Source organism: Salvelinus alpinus, chromosome 12 (assembly GCF_045679555.1).
Source record: "Salvelinus alpinus chromosome 12, SLU_Salpinus.1, whole genome shotgun sequence".
Taxonomy (NCBI): Eukaryota; Metazoa; Chordata; class Actinopteri; order Salmoniformes; family Salmonidae; genus Salvelinus; species Salvelinus alpinus.
This window is the reverse complement of record NC_092097.1, coordinates 318,867-344,723: the sequence shown is the minus strand read 5'-3', so window position 1 is coordinate 344,723 and position 25,857 is coordinate 318,867. Positions and strand designations below refer to the sequence as shown.

The 25,857-nt window shown below is 42.6% G+C and overlaps 1 protein-coding gene across 2 annotated transcripts in view; it reads right to left on the bottom strand.

Annotated features, from left to right (window-relative positions):
* Window positions 1-25,857, bottom strand: part of LOC139535329 (serine/threonine-protein kinase 4-like) — a 66,923-nt gene that overhangs the window by 15,068 nt on the left and 25,998 nt on the right. For both annotated transcript variants that reach the window (XM_071334634.1, XM_071334635.1), the window contains exons 3-9: window positions 19,254-19,382; window positions 18,945-19,059; window positions 18,458-18,622; window positions 17,367-17,534; window positions 17,035-17,172; window positions 16,152-16,280; window positions 6,731-6,929 (exon numbers count right to left, since the gene is read on the bottom strand). In XM_071334634.1, the coding sequence (XP_071190735.1) occupies window positions 6,731-6,929; window positions 16,152-16,280; window positions 17,035-17,172; window positions 17,367-17,534; window positions 18,458-18,622; window positions 18,945-19,059; window positions 19,254-19,382 (1,043 nt within the window). The remainder of the gene's footprint in view (window positions 1-6,730; window positions 6,930-16,151; window positions 16,281-17,034; window positions 17,173-17,366; window positions 17,535-18,457; window positions 18,623-18,944; window positions 19,060-19,253; window positions 19,383-25,857) is intronic.

Below are 25,857 nucleotides of genomic sequence, written 5' to 3'. Positions count from 1 at the left end.
AATTTTCCAGATTGACTGACATTCATGTGTTAAAGTAATTATGGACTGTCATTTCTCTTTGACAATTTGAGCTGTTCTTGCCATAATATGGACTTGGTCTTTTGCCAAATAGGCTTATCTTCTGTATACCACCCCTACCTTGTCACAACACAACTGATTGGCTCAAGCGCATTAAGAAGGAAAGAAATTCCACAAATTGACTTTTAACAAGGCACACCTGTTAATTGAAATGCATTCCATGGGACTACCTCATGAAGCTAGTTGAGAGAATGCCAAGACTATGCAAAGCTGTCATCAAAGCAAAGGGTGGCTACTTTGAAGAATCTCAAATATAAAATATATTTTTTAATTATTTAACACGTTTTTTTGGTTACTACATGATTCCATATGTATTATTTCATAGTTTTGATGGCTTCACTATTATTCTACTCTGTAGAAAATGGTAAAAATAAAGAAAACCCCTTAAATTAGTAGGTGTGTCCAAAATTTTGGCTGGAACTGTATCTGCCAATATACAGTTTAACAGCAGGGACAAAGTGTAATTTTTCCTCACTGAATTCTCTTGCCATCCAAAACAGTAATTGTCCAATAACTTTGCTTCAAATGTTGATTTCATATACTTTGACATCAGAAAATGTTACAAATGAATAAAAATTAAAAAGTGAAATGTCTTCAGTCAATAAGTATTCAACCCCTTTGTTATGGCATGGCTAAATAAATTAAGGAGTAAGCATTTGCTTAACAAGTCACATAATAAGTTGCATTGTGTGCAATAATAGTGTTTAACATGATTTTTAAATGACTACCTCATCTCTGTACCTCACACATACAATTATTGGTATGGTCCCCCAGTCAAGCAGCGAATTTCAAACACAGATTCAACCATAAAGACCAGGGAGGTTTTCCAATGCCTCACAAAGAGCACCGATTGGTAGGTTAAAAAAAAAAGCAAACATTGAATATCCCTTTGAGCATGGTGAAGTTATTTATTACACTTTGGATGATGCATCAATACACCCAGTCCCTACAAAGACAGAGGCGTCCTTCCTAACTCAGTTGTTGGAGAGGAAGGAAACAGCTCGGGGATTTCATCATGAGGCAAATGGTGACTTCAAAACAGTTAAGAGTTTAATGACTGTGATAGGAGAAAACTGAGGATGGATCAACAACATTGTTACACCACAACACTAACCTAAATGACAGAGTGAAAAGAATGAAGCCTGAATAGAACTATTCCAAAATATGTATCCTGTTTGCAATAAGGCACTAAAGCAAAAAATGTGACAAAATGTTTTACTTTATGTCCTGAATACAATGCAATACGTTTAGGGCAAATCCAACTCTTCAAAATGTCAAGCATGGTGGTGGCTGCATCATGGTAGTTTTTTTTTTAGGATAAAAACACAAGGCCAAATATACACTAGGGTTTCTTACCAAGATGGCATTGAATGTTCTTGAGTGGTCAAGTTACTGTTCTGACTTAAATCGTCTTGAAAATCTTGAAAAATTGTTGTGTAGCAATGATCAACATGACAGAAATTAAATATATATTTTTTAACAATAATGTGCATATTTTGTACAATCCAGGTGTGCAAAGCTATTACATTTACATTACATTTAGCAGACGCTCTTATCCAGAGCGACTTACAAATTGGAAAGTTCATACATATTCATCCTGGTCCCCCCGTGGGAATTGAACCCACAACCCTGGCGTTGCAAGCGCCATGCTCTACCAACTGAGCCACACGGGACCTTAGAGACTTACCCAAAGACTCACAGCTGTAATCGCTGCCAAAATGTGATTCTAACATGTATTGATTCATGGGTGTGAAAACTTATGTAAATGAGATCTGTATTTCATTTAAATACATTTGCAAAAATTTATAAAAACATGTATTGTGTGTCGATGGATAAAAATTATAAAAAGAAAAAAAAGAAATTCAGACTAACAACAAAATGTGGAATAAATCAAGCGGTATGAATATTTTCTGTGGCCGCAAGTGTTCAGATAAACATGAGATTGTTTTTTCATCCTATAAATTGAATATCGTTATCTGTGGAGTTATCGGCCGATACCGACATAGCTGTTGAAAAGGCCAATATCGGTGAAACGATATAACGGTCGGGCTCTACAGGGCATGTAGGCATAGGCCATGAATGCATGTATAGTACTCTGTGCTCCTGCTTCCTGTTTACAAGCAGAACCTCAAAACAGGAAGCACCCGTGACTCGCTCCATTGAGAAACTAAAGGACAGGGCTACCACACACACAGCTACCGCTGACAATTCTGAGGCTACGGCGGAGGACAGGAATAAGTACAAGAAGTCCCGCTATGACCTCTGCAGAGTCATCAAACGAGCAAAAGGAAAATATAGAAATAAGGTGGAATCATATTAGACAGGTTCCGACGCCCGCCGCATGGGGTAGGGGCTACAGTACATTACGGATTACAAAGAAAGACCCAACCGTGATCTGCCCAACGATGACACTACCAGACGAACTCAATCCATTTTATGCACACTTTGAGAACATTGTGACGGGTGTGAGGACCATCACCGACCAGAGGATTGGGTGATCTCGCTCTCAGAACGGTAATTTTCAACGTCTCCTTGTCCCAGTCTGTAATCGCCACATGTTTTAAGATGACCACCATCATTCCTGTCCTAGAACACTAAGGCTTCATGCCACAATGACTACCGCCCTGTAGCACTCACTTCTGCAATCGTGAAGTGCTTTGAGAGGCTGGTTATGGCACACATTAACTCCCCCATCCCAGACCCACTACAATTTGCATACCACCCCAACAGATCCATAGATGGCGCTCTCTCACCCACCTAGACAAGAAGAATACCTATGTGAGAACGCTGTTCATTGACTACAGCTCAGCGTTCAACACCATTGTCCCCTCCAAGCTCGTCACTAAGCTTAGGACTCTGGGTCTGAACAGCTCCCTCTGGAATTGGATCCTGATGAGCCGACAACATCACCTCCACCACTCTGACCCTCAACACAGGGGCACCCACAGGGGTGTGTGCTTAGTTCCCTCCTGTACTTCCTGTTCACCCACGAATGCGTGGCCACGCACAACTCCAACACCATCATCAAGTATGCTGTCGACACGATGGTGGTAGGCCTGATCACCGGTGACGATGAGTCAGCCTACAGGGAGGTGGTCAGTGACCTGGCAGTGTGGTGCCAGACAAACAACCTCTCCCTCAACGTCATTAAGACCAAGGAGCTGATCGTGGACTACATGAAACGGGGGGGGGGGGGGGGCGAGCAGTTCAACAGCTTCAAGTTCCTCAGTGTACAAATCACTAGACTTAGTGATCCAAACACACGCACACAGTCGTGAAGGCGGTGCGACAACACCTCTTCCCCCCTCAGGAGGTTGAAAAAGTTTGGCATAGGCCCTCAAATCCTCAAAAAGTTCTACATCTGTACCAATGAGATCATCTTGACTGGCTGCATCACTGCCTGGTATGGCAATAGCACCGCCATCGATCTCATGGCGCAACCGAGGGTGGTGCGGACAGCCCAGTAAATCCCTGGGGCCGACCTCCCTGCCATCCAGGACATCTATATCAGGCGGTGTGGTTGGAACGCCCTGAAAATTGTTAAAGACGCCAACCACCTAAGCCATAGACTATTCCCTCTGATTCCGCACAGCAAGCAGTACCAGTGCATCAAGTCTGGCACAGACAGGCTCTTTAACAAATCTCCTATCACCAAGCAATACAACTGCTTAATAGCTTACAAAATAGCTACACGGCCTCTCATTATTGACCTTTTATTTACCCTTATACATATCTATCTCCGTCACTCCAGTATCACTGCACATTGTAAATATGGTATTGGAACTGACCCTATATACAGTATGCTTACTTATTGTGTTCTTCATATTCCTTGTGGATTTTTTTTCTAGTATTACATTGTTATTGATTATTGCATTGTTGGGTTTTGAGTTTGCAAGAAAGGCATGTCACTGTACTTATGCATGTGACATTAAAACGAGAAACTATAGAAAGTTACTGAGTACCACCATAATACATAAACATTTAGAAGACATAGACAAACAAACAGGCAACACCCAAAAGAAAAAAGTCCCTTCCTCCCCAAAACCTTTTTCTGCCTGAGCCCCATAGAAAAAAAAACCTGGTGACGGGAGCCCCGTCACGGCCACTTTCCTGTCTGTGCCCCTCTACTTGTGACTACCTCCCTCTCCACCTTCCCACTGCTCTTTCAATAAAAAATAAAATACTTTAGTTATTATACAACTCTGACCTCTTTTTTTAAAGAAGAAAAGGAAAACGCCAGGTCAGGGTCTTACACCATCCTGTTGGTCAAGAAACTAGCTTTTTTCTATGGGTTTCTGTATTTATATCATGCCAGTACAAATAAAAACTGTTGAACGTTTTAGTGTTCATCTGGTCTCCGAATAAAACCTGATATTTTACACTCCCATCTAGTGGAAACTGATATCTTACACCATTAATCTGAAACATAATATAATTTACTTAAAATGATCATGCTACATGTCTGTGCATAACTACTGTGTGCGGTAGAATGGAATGGCACAGTAGAGAGAAAGACAAACATTCATTATTTAAGTCCCCACACACTTCAACCAGTCTTTATACCCAAGGGGAAAACTGACAGGAAGGTTAATTAAAGATAGTCGTCTGTTAAACACAGCCAAAGAGTCACATACATTATGTGTCTTTGATTGACATCAGGAGTAGGATTGAAAAATAACAAATCACTCAGAACTCACCATTGTCCAATCACCAGACATTGATTTTGGACAAAAACATATTTCACATATCATATTATAACCCATGAGATGTTTTCTTTGGGAACTCTACATTCCCATTCATTCACCCCCAATTCCACCCGCTTGGCATTCTCCAGATGACAACTAATGGCAAAATGTCAGATGACAAACCTTCTCGTAAACAAGGGCTGGGTAATATGGCCTAAAAGTCATATCTCGAATTTTGTTAAATTTTTTCCTCTCTAAATAACAGTTGTTAACAGGTCACAAGCATTTCGTTACACTCGCATTAACACCTGCTAACCATGTGTATGTGACAAATAAAACTTGATTTGATTTAATGAACAGTCCACAATAATTGTATTAATTCAGTGCTTACAAAATTATACGTAGGCTAATTTAAGCCTTCCACAACCATAACCACAAAAAATTTTATTTGATGAAAATATTTTAGCCTGCCATTTTGGAATAATCACTGATCTGACTTAAGTCTAAGAAAATGACCCCTTTGTTACAAATATAACAAGAACCATGCACAACTGCACACCCACTAATAATTACTTCTTGTAGCAGGTGAATGCATTATAGAAAAAAAGGCTAGCTAGCGAGCGAGGTAGAACAGTTAAACTGTTATGAACACAACCTCCTGTCTGTCTCCACCTGTTTTAAGAGCATGTAGCCTTATTTCTTAGAATGAAAACGAGTTGCCACTTCCTTATAAATTTGTATTTGTAAATGTATTTAAAAAAACAGACTAGCCACAGCTTGTTATGTGTTAGCTGTCTAAAATGCTGCTAGCGGTACATGGTACGGCAATGCCATGTACCGAAACTGAGGATTTGTTCAGGATTAACATTCATTGATACTCCCGTTTCAGTAGGGACTGCTCTGAGGTCAATTTTAGGCACTTTCGTTAGAAAGATTAAATTCACCTGTTACAGTAAAATATTGTCTCACTGTGTTTTGGTGTCCACATGACTGATTCTGTTGGACCAAACTTAAAATACAAACAGCGAGTTGGTACTGCTTACTGTCAGAGAGGAAGAAGCGATCTCTAATCTTTGTCGTCGTGAGTGACGTGGAAGGCTCGGTGTGTGAGTGGGAAAGTGCTGCACACAGCAGTCAGAAGGAGCGAGGGAGACGAGACAAAAAGGCAACATTAGAACAAGTAGACATAAATGCTCATAAGAAGAAAAGAAAGAGATACTGCGATACGGGCATTTTGAATTCCGCGCAGTCTTTTTTTTATTTGAATGAACTCGATAGATCACCCAGCCCTACCTCTTAATTCTCTGGAACGTCCCACCTCTGGTATTGGTCTGAGGAGCCATCAGCACTATGCGGCAAGGGAAACACTCTGCCCTTCAGCCCAGTGAAATATCCATGCCATCTAGTGGGCCTTGAAGAGAAATCAGCTAAAGCTGGCAGTCCTATATACCATGGAAAGCCACTCTAGGGTCACATGGTCCACTGGTTCAATGTGTGTCTCCAAGCATAATGAAGTAACCACAATCTCACTGTATGCAGGACAGTGGTTTTAAATGGAAGCATTCTAGCAACAACAAAAAATTGGACGGATTACATCTGGACTTGCGTACAGCACTTTTAATTATAGAGACTAACTTTGTTGAATTGTATTTGTTAATTTATGTAAATTTAGTTTCACATTTACTTAAACTTATTTAACCAGGTAACTTGACTGGGAACACTGTCATTTACAACAAGTTGCAGGTGAGATGAAAGGGTTTGAATGAGCCAATTTGATGCTGGGGGTGATGAATGCATCACACCGTGATAGAATCGTGTGACATCGTTTTGTGTAATGCTTTGACAACTCGACACCAAAAGTCTCCAGTGATCACGTAACGGCTAGAAATGACATTCACAGTGCATTGCAATGTAACTCCAACAGGGAATTATAAATCTACTATGACATTGTGGCGTCTGTCTCTTACGTCTCATGGTGCCGGCCTCCTCGTCCTCATCATCGTCTGAGTTGATCACCATGGTGCCCAGCTGAGACTCCATGGTGCCCATGTCGCTCTGCTCGATCATGGTCCTCGCCGTGCCCCCTAGCGAACCGGCCTCCCGGATGGTGCCCATGTCGCTCGTGCCCGCCCTCACCATCGTTCCCTGGTCTACCTCGTCCTCATCCTGATTGAGCAAAACATCTCCAGTCAAGACTGTGCAAATGCACCACACAGTCACTCAAACAAAGTTACATGGAAATACATTTGACACAGTGATTTTGAAAAATCATGTGACATATCATCCAGTTGGTAAGCTTTTTTTGTAAAGAAGCAGTTCGATGTTTCAAGTGTATAATATCAGGGCAGAGCAATAGCAGTATGCCAACGAAGCACAAGCTACAACTTTCTGACGGTCATTTCAATCACTAGCTATGTTTGCATTAACTTGTCCAGTGATTTTTGGCTGAAATTTAGAAAGTTTGCAAAGAAAATATATTTATATAAATATATTTACTACATAAACGAAAGTAAAAAATTAAATTAAAAGTAACAATAACGAGGCAATATACAGGGGGTACCGGTACCGAGTCAATGTGCGGGGGTACAGGTTAGTCGAGGTAATTTGTACATGTAGGTGGGATAAGTGACTATGCATAGATAATAAACAGTGAGTAGCAGCAGTGTAAAAACAAAGGGGGCGGAGGGTGTCAATGTAAATAGTCGGGGTGGCCATTTGATCAACTGTTCAGCAGTCTTACGGATTGGGGGTAGAAGCTGTTAAGGAGCCTTTTGGACCTAGACTTGACGCTCCGGTACCGCTTGCCGTGCGGTAGCAGAGAGAATCGTCTATGAATTGGGTGACAATTTTTTGGGCCTTCCTCTGACACCGCCTAGTATATAGGTCCTGGATGGCAGGAAGCTTGGCCCCAGTGATGTACTGGGCCGTACGCACTACCCTCTGTAGCACCTTACGGTCAGATGCCGAGCAGTTGCCATAGCAGGCAGTGATGCAACCGGTCATGATGCTCTCGTTGGTGCAGCTGTAGAACTTTTTCAGGATCTGGGAAACCATTCCAAATCTTTTCAGTATCCTGAGGGGAAAAGGTGTTGTTTTGCCCTCCTCACGACTGTGTTGGTATGTTTGGACCAGGATAGTTTGTTGGTGATGTGGACACCAAGGAACTTGAAACTCTCAACCCGCTCCACTACAGCCCCGTCAATGTGAATGGGGGCCTGTTCGGCCCTCCTTTTTCTGTAGTCCACGATCAGCTCCTTTCTCTTGCTCACATTGAGGGAGAGGATGTTGTCCTGGCACAACACTGCCAGGTCTCTGACCTGCTCCCTATAGGCTGTCTCGTCGTTATCGGTGATCAGGCCTACCACTGTTGTGTCGTCAGCAAACTTAATGCTGTTGGAGATGTGCTCGGCCACACAGTCGTGGGTGAACAGGGAGTACAGGTGGGGACAAAGCAAGCACCCCTGAGGGGCCCCAGTGTTGAGGATCCACATGGCAGATGTGTTGTTGCCTACCCTTACCACCTGAGGGAGCCCTGTCAGGAAGTCCAAGATCCAGTTGCAGAGGGAGGTGTTTAGCTTAGTGATGGGTCCTTAGCTTAGTGATGAGCTTTGCAGGCACTATGGTGTTGAACACTGAACTGTAGTCAATGAACAGCATTCTCACATAGGTGGGAAAGGACAGTGTGGAGTGTGATTGAGATTGCTTCATCTGTGGATCTGTTGGGGCGGTATGCGAATTGCAGTGGGTCTAGGGTTTCCAGGTATGATGGTGTTGATGTGAGTCATGACCAGCCTTTCAAAGCACTTCATGGCTACCGACATGAGTGCTACGGGGCAGTAGTCATTTAGGCAGGTTACCTTCGCTTTCTTGCCCTACCACCTATCTGTTTCATGTCTCAGGAAGCCTGCAAAAGCCAGCATGGATAGAATAAAATAATTTACTAATGTTTGCCATAATAATTCTCATGTGCCGGCGTATTGCCACAGTCCATGTGATGGTAAAACTTGCACTCCTGTAGATCTGAAATAATTGGTAGGTGAAACTTGCATCCAGCCAACCAGAAAAGCAAGGCAAAGCAATTCAGGCATTCTTGACAGTCAGGACAGTCCCTGTCCTGCAAAGGAAAACATTTTAAAAGTTGCAAAAATAGACTTAGCAAGCAGTAGGCATTTCAAATTAAAATGTGGAGTAGAGCTTTATAGATATGGGCGTACCTTCCAAAAATGTTTCATAATTTTCATTTGTCCCAATAAGAAAAAAAACGGATAAAAGAAAAATCCACCCATGTCGAACGGATAAAAACGTTGTTGATCTTCAGAACATTTCTTCTATACATGGTTTTAACGGTCAAAACAATAACACACGTCATTTAGAATTTTGGGAACCGGAACCTCACAACTTGTCAACAAAAATTAGAGCTAAAAATTACTACACTTCCATCAAACACCAAGCTGAAAAATGTCAAGCAGGTATTTTCTGGGACTATCTGAGGAGGAGAAACAGCGCTATCTGCAGAAATGACTTGATGTGCCAGGGTTACCGGACCTTATGGACCCCGCTGTGAGAAAGGAAAAATTCTCCCTATCACTGACTGACCTCCCCGATGTCAGTCAGCTAATTATCTTTTGAGTATCTTGTTGAAAGGCAATGTTATTACACCCGAGAATCCTTAAGTACATATCGGAGCCTAGATGCCGACAAGTACTTTCGGGCTGAAAAGGTCAAAGTGTGCTAACCTATAGCGTAGAAATTCTGTCTAAATAATACTCTGCCTGGGTCATTGTCCACAAAAACAGAGAGACCCAAAGTGGACACTGCGCATTCATTGCAGGGTAAGAGCCAATTTATGCTTGATCTGTTTGGATCGCAGACTCCGTTTGGAGGAGGTGAGGCAATAGCGGAGCCTCCAAAGGCACGCAGAGGCCAAATGTTGCACAGCTCCGTACCGCATTGCTGTGCGCCTCCCAAATGTTGTAACAATGCAGAGGGCTCCATATAGCTTAGCATTGACGTGATTGGTTGATGGTAGGTGGGGGCGGGAGATCCTGTATGAACACAAAGTCACTTATTTGACAACTTTCCTCACAACAGCTCTACGCTGCTCCCCAAAGTGCAAGACGTATGAATGCCCTGACTTCTGCAAAGGCCGTATCACCGTAAAAAAACCACTCCAATCTGAACTGATAATAAAGCTAGAATGAATCATCTTAATAAACTCCTGTTCATGCCTAAACTATTGTGTATGAAGTTACAAATTTAGTCAGTCACAGTCACTGAATAAAATGTAGTTCCAAGGGAACATCGCAGCAAAGCATTGGAGAAAAAATTAGTCACTTGCTTTTCATCACATGCAACAGGTGATGGGATATGCCAATGAACGCAAAGAGCAAGTGGTGTGCATTGAAGATCCATGGCTGGCAGCAAGCCCTGACGGCATTTTAGACAGAACAGCAATGCTAAACTGTCCAGTGACCCCCCCCCCCCAAGGAAGCTCTCGCAGCCAAAAAAACGTGACATTAAAGTGCAGGATGGACTGTATGTAGTGCACCCAAAGGAGCCCAGAGGTTACAAGTACAGATGGCCATGTATTGCCTGGGGCTGCAGTCAGCCAAACTTGTTTATGGTTCATGTTCAATGAACCATAAACAATGAATGAACATGTACCTGTGGAACGGTCGTTAAGACACTAACAGCTTACAGACGGTAGGCAATTAAGGTCAAAGTTATGAAATCTTACGACACTAAAGAGGCTTTTCTACTGACTCTGAAAAACACCAAAAGAAAGATGCCCAGGGTCCCTGCTCATCTGCATGAATGTGCCTTAGGCATGCTGCAAGGAGGCATGAGGACTGCAGATTTGGCTAAGGCAATAAAATGCCATGTCCATACTGTGAGACGGCTAAGACAGCACTACAGGGAGACAGGACGGACAGCTGATCGTCCTCGCAATGCCAGACCATGTGTAATACCTGCACAGGATCGGTACATCTGAACATCACACCTGTGGGACAGGTGCAGGATGGCAACAACATCTGCCCGAGTTACACCAGGAACGCACAATCCCTCCATCAGTGCTCAGACTGTCTGCAATAGGCTCAGATAGGTTGAACTGAAGGCTTGTAGGCCTGTTGTAAGGCAGGTCCTCACCAGACATCACCGGCAACAACGTCGCCTATGGGCACAAACCCACCGTCGCTGGACCAGACAGGACTGGCAAAAAGTGCTCTTCACTGACGAGTCGCGGTTTAGACTCACCAGGGGTGATGGTCGGATTCGGGTTTATTGCCGAAGGAATGAGCGTTACACCGAAGTCTGTACTCTGGAGCAGGATCGATTTGGAGGTGGAGGGTCCGTCATGGTCGGTGTGTCACAGCATCATCGGACTGAGCTTGTTGTCATTGCAGGCAATCTCAACGCTGTGCATTACAGGGAAGACATCCTCCTCCCTCATGTGGTACCCTTCCTGCAGTCTCATCCTGACATGACCCTCCAGCATGACAATGCCACCAGCCATACTGCTCGTTCTGTGCGTAATTTCCTGCAAGACAGGAATGTCAGTGTTCTGCAATTGCCAGCGAAGAGCCCGTATCTCAATCCCATTGAGCACATCTGGGACCTGTTGGATCGGAGGGTGAGGGCTAGGGCCATTCCCCCCAGAAATGTCTGGGAACTTCCAGGTGCCTTGGTGGAAGAGTGGGGTAACATCTCACAGCAAGAACTGGCAAATCTGGTGCAGTCCATGAGGAGATACACCAGATACCGACTGTTACTTTTGACCCCCCCTTTGTTCAGGGACACATTATTCCATTTCTGTTAGCCACATGTCTGTGGAACTCGTTCAGTTTATGTCTCAGTTGTTGAATCTTGGTATGTTCATACAAATATTTACACGTTAAATAAACACAGTTGACAGTGAGAGGACATTTCTTTATTTGCAGAGTTTACTTCCAACATATGCTGCCAAAGTTGGTACATGACTTTATGAAGTGAAGGCTGCAGGTATGCAACGGACACCTGGACATTGCTCACAGGCGTTAGATAGAACTGCAATGAATAGAAGCCGAGGCGATTCCTTACTGTAGATGTCAGAGTGGAATGTGCGTTCTATGTTATATTTCAGTGATCTGCATGGTTTTCTCCAACACACACTTAAGAGCAGTACTCATAAAATCATGTCTCAATGCACTTAAAGATTCAGTCAAATATTCAAACAATTTATTTCAAATGTATCTCTAACTTCAAAAAACATTCTGTACAGTAATTGAAGTCCTGACTGATTAATATTTACAGTCTCCCTCTCTCTCAGCATGGGAGCATGGGAGCATGAGCCCATGCTGTTGTAAGGTATGTCACAAGGGTAAAAAAAAAAAAACTGACAGAAGGAAGACTGGCGTAGAATCTGGTGTTATCTTCATTGTTCAAAACACGTTCTGATTGCCATCTTTTTTGCTTCCTCTTGTACCTTTCTTTTGAGCACCATCAGTGGTCTGTCGATGGCTCACCTAAAACAGAATAATGAAAGAATAGAAGAAAACAATCTTTGAATATGCTTAACTCCAATAAGTTGTAGTCATTTAAAATTGCAGATGAATTTAAACCTCTACTGTCTTTACTTTGTGGATCTGCTTGACTCCTCATTGATAGTGCAAGTTCCTATATACAGTGGGGAGAACAAGTATTTAATACACTGCCGATTTTGCAGGTTTTCCTACTTACAAAGCATGTAGAGGTCTGTAATTCTTTATCATAGATACACTTCAACTGTGAGAGACGGAATCTAAAACAAAAATCCAGAAAATCACATTGTATGATTTTTAAGTAATTAATTTGCATGTTATACTTGTTCTCCCCACTGTACAGTACATTGAATCTACAGATAGCTGCTGTACACTGTTGCCAAAGATTTAAAAAATCGAAACAAACAATATACACAAACATTACAAATAGTAATGGCACAGAGTTTTCATACTAAACCATCTTTGGTAATGGGGTAAAATAGGTTAAGTGCTTCATATGCAAAACCCTGCTTAGTTACTACAAGCTAGTTAATCTAGCTAACTAATGTTGGATGCTAAAAAGTACGTTAGCTTGTCTAGCTAAGTTAGCTAGGAAACTGTATTGAATAGATTTGTCGTATTTCAGACGTTCCTAATAACGCTCGTCTTACAAGCTAGGTAGATTTTAAATGAATTGTGTACTAGTGAGCTTACCTGAAATGAAGTGAGTGCTGCAGACATGCTATGATTTTTGGGCTCCCAAGCCTCCATTCAGACTGCAGTGACCCAAGCTCATCGCCGTTCCTCGTTTTTTGGAAATCTGAACATTTGAATCTTTGATAAGGCATTTTTGCCTGACATCACAACACAACTAACAGAACAGCAACTACCAAAGTTGGTCTGATCATTTTACTTGTTTGGTTGTGATGGATACTGACTTATAAACTTGAAATATCCTTAATAAAGTCACTAAGCAAGAGGGGGGAATGCAGAACATTTACATTCTGTCAGAACATGTTATTGTTAGACATCAGGTATCCTATGGAAAGGAGAAGGGCCACAGTCTGGTACAAGTCAACAGGTCAGATGAAGTGAGAAAGAACAGACATCACTAAAGTCCTGTCTAGCAACAGAGATGTATTGGCTGTTCAGATGTGTAAGAAGGAGCCTCTAACCCTAGGAAGCTCTTTGCCACCTTCTCCTCCCTCCTGAATCCTCCTCCCCCTCCTCCCCCCTCCTCCCTCTCTGCGGATGACTTCGTCAACCATTTTGAAAAGAAGGTCGACGACATCCGATCCTCGTTTGCTAAGTCAAACGACACCGCTGGTTCTGCTCACACTGCCCTACCCTGTGCTTTGACCTCTTTCTCCCCTCTCTCTCCAGATGAAATCTCGCGTCTTGTGACGGCCGGCCGCCCAACAACCTGCCCGCTTGACCCTATCCCCTCCTCTCTTCTCCAGACCATTTCCGGAGACCTTCTCCCTTACCTCACCTCGCTCATCAACTCATCCTTGACCGCTGGCTACGTCCCTTCCGTCTTCAAGAGAGCGAGAGTTGCACCCCTTCTGAAAAAACCTACACTCGATCCCTCCGATGTCAACAACTACAGACCAGTATCCCTTCTTTCTTTTCTCTCCAAAACTCTTGAACGTGCCGTCCTTGGCCAGCTCTCCTGCTATCTCTCTCAGAATGACCTTCTTGATCCAAATCAGTCAGGTTTCAAGACTAGTCATTCAACTGAGACTGCTCTTCTCTGTGTCACGGAGGCGCTCCGCACTGCTAAAGCTAACTCTCTCTCCTCTGCTCTCATCCTTCTAGACCTATCGGCTGCCTTTGATACTGTGAACCATCAGATCCTCCTCTCCACCCTCTCCGAGCTGGGCATCTCCGGCGCGGCCCACGCTTGGATTGCGTCCTACCTGACAGGTCGCTCCTACCAGGTGGCGTGGCGAGAATCTGTCTCCGCACCACGTGCTCTCACCACTGGTGTCCCCCAGGGCTCTGTTCTAGGCCCTCTCCTATTCTCGCTATACACCAAGTCACTTGGCTCTGTCATATCCTCACATGGTCTCTCCTATCATTGCTATGCAGACGACACACAATTAATCTTCTCCTTTCCCCCCTCTGATAACCAGGTGGTGAATCGCATCTCTGCATGTCTGGCAGACATATCAGTGTGGATGACGGATCACCACCTCAAGCTGAACCTCGGCAACACGGAGCTGCTCTTCCTCCCGGGGAAGGACTGCCCGTTCCATGATCTCGCCATCACGGTTGACAACTCCATTGTGTCCTCCTCCCAGAGTGCTAAGAACCTTGGCGTGATCCTGGACAACACCCTGTCGTTCTCAACTAACATCAAGGCGGTGACCCGTTCCTGTAGGTTCATGCTCTACAACATTCGCAGAGTACGACCCTGCCTCACGCAGGAAGCGGCGCAGGTCCTAATCCAGGCACTTGTCATCTCCCGTCTGGATTACTGCAACTCGCTGTTGGCTGGGCTCCCTGCCTGTGCCATTAAACCCCTACAACTCATCCAGAACGCCGCAGCCCGTCTGGTGTTCAACTTTCCCAAGTTCTCTCACGTCACCCCGCTCCTCCGCTCTCTCCACTGGCTTCCAGTTGAAGCTCGCATCCGCTACAAGACCATGGTGCTTGCCTACGGAGCTGTGAGGGGAACGGCACCTCCGTACCTTCAGGCTCTGATCAGGCCCTACACCCAAACAAGGGCACTGCGTTCATCCACCTCTGGCCTGCTCGCCTCCCTACCTCTGAGGAAGTACAGTTCCCGCTCAGCCCAGTCAAAACTGTTCGCTGCTCTGGCACCCCAATGGTGGAACAAACTCCCTCACGACGCCAGGTCAGCGGAGTCAATCACCACCTTCCGGAGACACCTGAAACCCCACCTCTTTAAGGAATACCTAGGATAGGATAAAGTAATCCTTCTAACCCCCCCCCCCCCCCCCTTAAAAGAGTTAGATGCACTATTGTAAAGTGGTTGTTCCACTGGATATCATAAGGGGAATGCACCAATTTGTAAGTCGCTCTGGATAAGAGCGTCTGCTAAATGACTTAAATGTAAATGTAAATGTAAAGGAGACTCAGCATAGGAGGAAGGTTTAAATACCAGTGCTTTTGTGAACATGTTTTTGTCTCTTCAGCTGTTTGACCCATTGGGTGAATAAACTTGTTTTGTTACAATAAACCTAGTTGTCCGATTGTTTATTTAGAACCCTAGTAAAAACTAACAGTTGGAAGCGTAGCAGGCTAGTAATAAGTAGAACAACAAGTTTCCGGAGAGGAAGTCATCAGGAGTCCCACAATTATTTAGAACGTAAGTGCGCATTCCATTATAACGGTATATAGCTGCCGTTTCCATGACACGTCGCAATGTTTTTTTTTGCGACATTCATTTGTTGAATAAACCTGAGTCAGAGGAAACCTGCCTAATGATATTCAATTGCATTCGTTATTGAATATAAGTTATACATGCCTTATGAGCTTAATCCCAAATCTAAGGCTGTGTTACTCCATTGTTTATGTTTTTTGTTGTAATTTGTAAACAATTGTAAAGCTCCAAAATGTGTTTAAAAATATGATGTATGTCAATCTCATTGATTTTCAGTCCTGCATCCATAGCCCCGTCTATGAATAGGTCTACAGTGTTTGAGAGTGGTTACATTTCCCCAGCCCCATTAGTCAGCTTACAAAATAAAGTGGTCGAGTAATGCTGTTCATAGTCTGCTGTCCATTGTGACGTAGGCATGAGTGTTGATTAAAAAAAATTCAATGAGGCTCATAAATAGCTTATAAAATGGGCCGGCGGACTGTCACGGCCATGCAGACTAAACTTCAGTGGGGTTCGTGCGTGTGGGTCTGTGTGTGTGTGTACCGAGTTGTCTTCGTCCTCTTGGTCCTGTTCTCTCTGCTCAGCCTCCACTTTCTTCAGTTTAATTTCCATGGCATCTGTGATCAGAGCTCTGAGGATGCTGCTGGGCTTAGCAGCCTTAATGAACCGATGCTGCAGGAGGACAAACACACAATGTACAAACACACAATTGAGCCAACATCCAGTGTTTACACCAAAAGTTTTGCATTGTCGGTAGTGCAGTGCGCAGCAAAACGTCTTTGAATTAATCTCGCCCTGAAATCGCCTAGAGAAAAAAATATATAATAATAATAGAATAATCGAGACCATCCAGGTGATCTATCATAACAAACACGTGTTTACAAGAACAGGGGCAAGAATGTTGCTCTTGCAAAAAAGAAAAAGTTTGAGGGAGGAAACTAGCCATTACATTTTTCAAAAGACAGGATTGAGTGATTAGTTTCATTTTTATTAATTTTTTTCTCGATGTCCATGGAAAAGAGGCATTTATAATATTTTTAACCAGAGTTTAAAGCAATGCAACCGCGAGTTTCAGTTTTACTCAGTAATGGCCTCAGATAATGTGCTATCCCATCTAAAATATTAATGGTTAGTTTTCTCATGAAAAATGTAATCCAGAGAGAAATTATGGAAGGACAAATAGGAAATTAACAGACAGAAAGAGAGAAAAAGAGGAAGAGAGAGATAGAGAGGGGAGAGAAACTGACGTAGTAGGCTGAGTAAGGTAGTTTTGGTATGGGTGCCAGAGGGGACAGTGGCTTCGCCCCATATGGCATCCTATTCTCTACATTGTGCACTACTTTTGGCTGTCAAAAGTAGTGCACTATATAGGGAAAAGGGAGGCATTTTGAGATGCAGACCGTGTCGGTGAGATGGGGTCTTCTACCTGTAGAAGCTGTGTGGCAGTGGCTCTGTTCTCTGGGTTCTTCACCAGACACTGGGAGACAAATTCTTGGAACAGCTCCGACCACAAGTCTGGGTTTCGGAACGTCGGTGGAGGATTGGTAGGAATCATAAATATGGCCTATAAACGAAGCAATGTAACAGACAGAACAGAAACAAAGTCACATACGGGAACAAAATCACATTTCAAGTCATCTCTGTTTTCACCACTATACTCAGATTGGTTTGAGAGAGGTTGAAGCCTGAGACTGAGAAGTCTTTGACAAGTTCAATCACTAACAAAACCAGATCTGTACACATTAACAATAGGCTCACCCTCATAGGGTGGATGTCTGCATAGGGAGGCTTTCCCTCTGCCATTTCTATGGCTGTGATGCCCAGGGACCAAATGTCTGCCACACAGTTATAACCAATCTCCTGGATCACTTCAGGGGCCATCCAGAATGGAGTGCCAATCACTGTGTTCCGCTTGGCCATGGTATCCTGAAAAACAGACAAGTAGTAGACATGATTTACTAATTATATTTGTACATGATATATAGAGAACATTTTGAAAAATATATACCTCATGTCATCCTGGTCAGTCCTGGATTGCTTGACCATGATTTTCCTTCTATCCACAAACAATTTAGCTATATTAACTAAAACGCAGGATGTTAAAAGGGACTACAGTATGGCACAAAACTCCTATTTTAAAGGTAAATAAAAAAGTTAGTTGAAGAGTAGCATCTTTTGGTTGGGCCCAGTCCAGATCAAAAAGGCTTCAACTGATGAGACTACTAAACAAGACTCGCCAGCTTTCAGCACGTTCAAGCAAGATGACGAATAAATGTAAAACTTTTTTGATTGGTTGAGCAAATGCGTCTTGTTTCTGAACCTCTCCCCAAGATTTGACATAGTGAAAAACAGTCAATGTTGCAGGTGTAATTTGATAGATCAGATCAATCAAACCAAGGAGTTAAATCAACATTCTTGATCAGAGGTATCAAACATAATTCCTGGAGAGCCCTGGGTCTGCTGGTTTTTGATATTTCCTTTTAATTAACCTCCAATTAAAACCTAGACAACCAGGTGAAGGGAGTTCCTAACTAATTAATGAACTTAATTGATCAATCATGTACAAGGGAGGAGCAAAACCCACGGACACTCAGCCCTCCAGAAATTGAGTTTGACACCCCTGTCCTAGATCAAACATTCATCTCATTAACTTATGGCTCAATGGCTGCGTTTAGACATGCTGACAAGTTCTGATATTTTTTTCACTAATTTATGTTTTAACCAATCAGATCAGTTCTGAAAAAGATGTGATTGGTCAAAACACCACAGTGGAAAAAAGATCGGAATTGGGTTGCTTGTGTAAACGCAGCCCATGATCTGCACCAGCTATCAGCTGATGAATTCCTTACGGTCAGCTGTCCCGCCACCCCAAAGTCAGCCAGCTTGGCCTGGCCCTCTGCGTTTAGCAGGATATTCCCTGCTTTGATGTCTCTGTGGATCTTCCTCATAAAGTGCAGGTACTCCAGTCCCTTCAGTGTGGACTGCACTATGGTGGCGATCTCATCCTCTGTTAGCTACAACAGACACGTGAGGCAAGAGACACAATTCTACTTATTTTAGGGCAACGATTTCCACTACTGATTGCATATGCTCAGCACTCAAAATAACAATTTTAAAATGTACAGCAAGCAGAAATGAATCGAAAACAATTAATACATTTTTGTAATGTTAACATAAAATCTGTATAAATAATGATGAAATTGTTAAAATAGTCATGTCTAAAATAATTGGCACCATCAATAAAGATCAGCAAAAAATGACTACACATAATTTTTTGCAAAAACAGAGATATATCGCCCCTTAATATTCAGTCAGATTGGACATGTAGCATGTTACCGTTTTGTTGCGCAGGCGAATGATGTCAGAGACAGAGCCAGCTCCGCAGTACTCCATTACGATCCACAGGTCACTGTTCTTAAAGTAACTTCCGTAGTACCTCACAACATGGGGACTGAGGATGCAAAAGAGCCTAATGAGTTTTTTGCCTATTTCTGGTACCTTGTCTATATTACACTAATCATATAAACAATATGTTCTACTCTTCTTCTGTTCACAAATAATGTTACCAACACAGCAACAGATTATTCGATCTGACGACAGAGGCAAGTCAGGCAAGCAGAGGAGGTAGAGTGGAGGGTGCCTCACCTGTTACACTGCTGCATGATGGAGATCTCTTTGATGATCTCCTGCAGGTCAGACTCCACAGGGACCTGCTTGATGGCCACAATCTCCCCAGTCTCTTTATAGTTGGCCTTAAATACACTGCCATAGGACCTGCATGTAAAACAGGTGTGAAAACATTTAATATTTTTTATCTTGGCTACTTCTGAATGAGTCAACTCGTGACATGCTCCTCAAATAGTATACCTTCAGTAAGAAGGCTGTGTGGTCATAGGGCCGACATGGTAAGTGGTTTGTTTGAGAGGTAAATAGATTCATGAATGTGGTCTTATACTAGCACAGTGGGTTCATTTTTATAAATTCTTCTTCTCAGTGTTGGGTTCTGAGACTATGAAATATACTTATTCATGTCACTGAGGGAGGTCTTAGGTATAGAGGGTCTACACCATAAGTTAATGGTTATCTGTAGGAGGAAGGTATATAGTGGGTGCAACTAAGCTTGGAATGTGCTGAGTGCAGGGAAGCGATCACGTGGCAGGCATTGATAAGGGCAGAGAGCCATGGATTAGTGATGAAGGGGTCGAGGTCAGGTCACGTTAACCTCTCTTGGGTACGTGAGACGTTAGCATCCCACCTCTCAACAGCCAGTGAAACTGCTGGGCGCCAAATTCAAATACAGAAATACTCATAAAAATTCAGAAAACAAAACATATTTGGCATAGGTTTAAAGATTAACTTCTTGTGAATCCAACCACAGTGTCAGATTTAAAAAATGCTTTACGGCGAAAGCATACCTTACGATTATTTGAGAACATAGCCCAGCAGACAAATCATTACAAACAGTAGCCAGCCAAGTAGAAGAGTTACACAAGTCAGGAATAGAGATACAAATAATCCCTTACCTTTGATGATCTTCATATGGTTCCACTCAGCAGACATTAATTTACTCAATAAATGTTCCTTTTGTTCGATAAAGTCTCTTTATATCCAAAAAGCTCAGTTTTGTTCACGCGTTTTCTTCAGCAATCCACAGGCTCAAACGCAGGCAAAACAGGCAGACAAAAAATCCAAATTGTATCCGTAAAGTTCATAGAAACACGTCAAACGATGTTTATATTCAATCCTCAGGTTGTTTTTAGCCTAAATAATCGATAATAGTTCAACTGGACAATAACGTCGTCAATATAAAAGGTAAACAAGAAAGGCACTCTGTCGGTCGCGCGCATGAAAAAGCTCTGACACTTTAGGGTCCACTCATTCAGACTGCTCTTACTTCCTAATTTTTCAGAATACAAGCCTGAAACAATTTCTAAAGACTGTTAACATCTAGTGGAAGGCATAGGAAATGCAATTTGAGTCCTAAGTCAATGGATACTGTAATGGCATTGAATAGAAAACTACAAAACAAAAATAATACTTCCCGAATTGATTTTTCTCAGGTTTTCACCTGCCAAACCAGTTCTGTTATACTCACAGACACTATTTTAACAGTTTTGGAAACTTTAGTGTGTTTTCTATCCAAATCTACCAGTTATATGCACATCATATCTTCTGGGCCCGAGAAGCAGGCAGTTTAATTTGGGCATGCTTTTCATCCAAAATTCCGAATGCTGCCCTAGAGAAGTTAAGGTTGAAAGAAAAGTTTATGGCCGTATTACTTAGTTTCATGCCTAGCAGTAAAGATAATGTTTGTTCAGATGGGTAGGAGGAGAATCAGCCTAGGAGAAAGGGTTAAATATCAGTGATTGGGTGAAAATGTTTGTCTAATGCAGCTGTATTGATCCTCTTGGAAGAATAAACTTGGGTGAGCTGTCATAGTGTCCGTAGAGTTTTTATTCTGAAAATTAGAACCTAACAGTTGGCGCTACGAGCAGGGTTCACCACGAATTGTAGTCAAACCAGAGAGTCCAGATCAGTGGAGCTAGAAACAAACAAGGTAGACACAGTTCCTACACCCGTTTCCACTTATTTTGACATCTTAGGGAGATGAGAATCGTAGGCTGAACAATTATAGGATACGGACTTAGAAAGCCTGAGTTTATTCAGTAGGCCCATTGTGTAACGACCGGTCGTAAATATCTGGTGTAGGGTAGGTTCCATAAGGATAGGTCCCGAGTGGAGGTTTTCCTCTGCGAGATCCAGGAGTGACAATGCAGTGTAGGGTAGTTTCCGTATAGGATAGGTCCCTAGTGGGGGTATTCCCCTGCGAGATCTGTAAAAGGGACAAAAGTCCCTTTTAGACGAGAGTTCTAGCAGCTAGTGATTTTTTTTTTTTTTAAATAATAAATAAGATATTCGAACACTGTTTGAGTTACGTGTAGTAGCAATACGGAGAGAGGTTGGTTTATGCCCTATGGGGAGGGGGAACCATGAAAGATAATGTGGAAAATAGGAAGACAAGTGTGAATAATTTTGGTAATGTGGGTTATCAACAACAGTGATATTTGAGGCGCAATACTGGAATAAGACATGAAGTAATCCGTATTCTCCAGTAATACATTTGCAGACGCTATAGTATTGGTTCTAATACAAGGTATTAAGTGCCGTGACCAATTAATAGGCACAAATACCATAACTACTCTCCGGGGAAGTGGGTAGAGCTTCCTTGGAAAATAGTTAATAGAAGGTAGACGGGAGTGAAGAAATCTAAAACACCCTAGACACCGTCGGAAGAGGTTTGGGAGTAATTACTATTGATATGGCGACAGACAGCCCCGATTTTCCCTGTAAAGAGAGCTAGAGGATTTTAATAAGCCATAGAGGCGCTGAAAGAAACGCACAAAAATTCTACCAATTCGGCTCAAACATGGGAACATTTTTGCAAACTGGATAAGATTGGTCAGCATTTCCCAACTGACGGAAAATTTCAATCTGATAGAAAATTCAGGGAGGCAATTATGACTTGGCATAATGACATAAAAACAGAATCAAAAGCTCAATATACCAGCGTTTTGATGTCAGCATTCTATCAACAAAAAATACAAACCGATAAACCCGGAATAAGTAGAAGTACTCAGCCACAGAAAGACTGGGTATGTGAGTACGTCGATTGAAACCTGTGATCAAAATGGCATTTGCGGGGGTTGTGGATGAAATAGAGCAAGATGCTTTCAGAGTGGAGTATAACTTCGCAGACGTGCGAGGGGTTAATACGGCCACAGGGAAACTGTACTGTAGTCACTAACTATAGTTTCAATGGCCAAGGTAAGACAAAGAAAAGTAGCGGGATGTGGAAACAGAGTCCTGTTTTAGGTGTACATACTCAGTTGGTCATTGGAAAAGGTAGTGTAAAGTGGGAATGGAGCCTGCTGCATTCAGAGGAAATGCTGCCATGCAAGTGTTTGGATCTTTTTCAAAAGAGCAACAACGAATACTCCAGAAAGTAGCAGGACAGGAACTTTAGTGTATGTGTATAGTGTATGGCTCGGTTCGATCGATCGTGGTTCATAGAGATTCCAGTTTCTATGTTAAGGAAGACGTATGAGATCCCATCTTACCCAACTTTTTAATAGATGTCAGGGAACAAATATTGCGGATTCCTTAGGATGAGAAATTGGCTAAATTTGCCGCAGGAAAAAGTATTTTGGGTTGAAGAATCTTGGCGAAATGCCAGGGGAATGGATTCTAAAGAGGAAACAAATGTATCATACATATAAGAGTTCTAAACTTCCTTAATAAGCATGTCTTGAGCAAAAGCCAAATTGGATTTATACCAAAACATCGCACAACTGATCATATTTACACCCTACACACCCTGATAGATAAACATGTCCACCAAAATAATATCAAAATATACGTTTGCTTTATCGACTTCCAAAAAGCATTTGATTCTATTTGGCATACAGGACTGTTCTACAAAGTTATTGAAAGTGGTGTAGGGGGTAAAACATGTGACATAATTAAATAAAATGTATACTGGCAATACGTGCAGCATTAAAATTGGCAAGAAAATAACAGAATTCTTTAACCAGGGGCGGGACCTTCATCAGGGTTGCAATCTGAGCCCTGCACTCTTCAATATTTACATCAACGAATTGGTCACTATTCTAGAAAAATCCTCAGCCCCTGGTGTTAGTCTCCACAATTCAGAAGTTAAATGCCTACTCTTCGCAGATAACCTATGCCTGCTGTCACCCCACAGCACATGGCCTACAGCAGAGCCTGGACCTGCTAGAGCAGTACTGCCAGACCTGGGCCCTGGCAGTAAACCCCAAAAATACTAAAATAATGATTTTCCAGATTAGATCCAGATCTCAGGGAATTAGACCAAAGTTCTCAATTGGTACAAAATATATAGAGTACTGTACACACTAAAATTACTTAGGTTTAAAAATAAGCTCAACTGGACACCTTAATGAGGCAGTGAATGAACTGAGAGAGAAAGCACGCAGGGCATTCTACGCCATTAAAAAGCAAATTCAAATTGAAATAGCTATTAAAATTTGGCTAAAACTTATTGAATATGTCATTTAACCAATTGCACTTTATGGCAGCGAGGTGTGGGGTCCACTTGCAAAACAAGATTTCATCAAAATGGGACAAACACCCCATTGAAACCCTGCATGCAGAGTTCTGTAAGATTATCCTACAAACAATGCATGCAGGGCAGAATTAGGCCAATATCCACTAATAATAAAAACTCAAAAAAGAGCAATTAAGTTTTGGAATCATCTAAAATACAGTGACCCCCTCCCATATCATTACCAAGCCCTGCAATGCAGGGCTACTAATACACTGCTAACATACTGAAGCCTCAGGACCAGAACATCCAATCAATCAGAATAAACCAAATTACAACACAGTCAAAACAAAACTACATTGCTTATTGGGAAACACAAGAACAAAGCAAAATGCAGTGCTATCTTGCCCTAAGTCAACAGTACCCCGTGGCTAAATATTTGACCATGGTTACTGATCAAAACATTAGAAAAACCTTGACAAAGTACAGGCTCAGTGAGCACAGCCTTGCCATTGAGAAGGGTAGACACAGGAAAACCTGGCTCCCTGTAGAGGAAAGGCTGTGCAACCACTGCACAACAGCAGAACCTGAGATGGAGCTGCATTTCCTGACAAAATGTAAAAAATGTAAAACAATTAGAGAGTGTCATTTCCCCAAATTTGAAACCCTTATTCAAGGTTTCAAAGACCTCTCTGATGAGAGTAGGCTACCCGTCCTGTTGGGGGAGGACGCAGAGAGCTGTGGGTTGGCAGCGCACTACATTGCTGCCTGCCATAAGTTAAGGGACAGTGTCTGACAGACCAATCAACCTGCACATGTACTCTACTGTATGCTTATTGTTATTGTTGAATGTATGGTTATTTTGACCCTTGGTTATTGTTGTTACTGTTGTCCCGTTGACAATTTTGATTCTCATTTCTGTATTTTTATATTGTAAATATCCAAAATAAGCTTTGGCAATATGTATATTGTTACAATTCAATTTGCTTCATTGGCATGACTTATCTGGCAAACACTCCTTACAGACTCAGAAACCTTATTTTTTTGATCTCATGAGACCGTTTGTGGTTTTATTCTGAAATAGATTTCTAGAACAAAAGGGTGGCGGGGCAACGAGGAATTAGCAAAGGGGTTACTAAACTGTGCATATTTGTAAACAACAGCTGGTGCACGAAATCTAAGGAAGTCTCTAGCTTTTGCTCGCCTGAAGAAGAGAATCTTATGATAAACTGCAGACTACACTATTTACCAAGAGAGTTTTCATCTATACCTTTCGTGGCTGTTTATTTACTAGCACCAGACGGATGCTGGCACTAAGACCGCACTCAGTCAGCTGTACAAGGAAATAAGCAAACAGGAAACCGCTCACCCAGGAGGTGGCGCTCCTGGTGGCCGGAGACTACCTAATTTATATCAACATGTTAAATGTGAAACCAGGGGGAAAACAATTCTAGATCACCTGTACTCCACACAAAGAGACGAGTACAAAGTTCTCCCTCGCTCTCCATTTGGTAAATCTTAAAATTCTATCCTCCTGATGCCTGCTTGCAAGCAAAAATTAAAGCAGGGAGCACCAGTGACTCGGTCTATAAAAAAGTGGTCAGATGAAGCAGATGCTAAAATACAGGACTAAAATACAGATGCTAAAATACAGACTGGAACATGCTCCGGGATTCTTCCAATGGCATTGAGGAGTACACCACATCAGTCACTGGCTTTATCAATAAGTGCATTGAGGACGTCATCCCCACAGTGACTGTACGTACATACCCCAATCAGAAGTAATGGATTACAGGCAACATTTGCACTAAGCTAAAGGGTAGAGCTGCCGCTTTCAAGGTGCGGGACTCTAACCCAGAAGCTTATGAGAAATCCTGCTATGCCCTCTAACGAACCATCAAACGGGCAAAGTGTCAATACAGGGCTAAGATTGAATCGTACTACACCAGCTCCGACGCTCGTCTTATGTGGCAGTGCTTTCAAACTATTACAAACTACAAAGGGAAGCAAAGCCGCGAACTGCCCAGTGACACGAGCCTACCAGACGAGCTAAATCACTTCTATGCTCGCTTCAAGGCAAGCAACACTGAGGCATACATGAGAGCATCAGCTGTTCCCGGACGACTGTGTGATCAACACCATTAAGTTTGCTGACGACACAACAGTGGT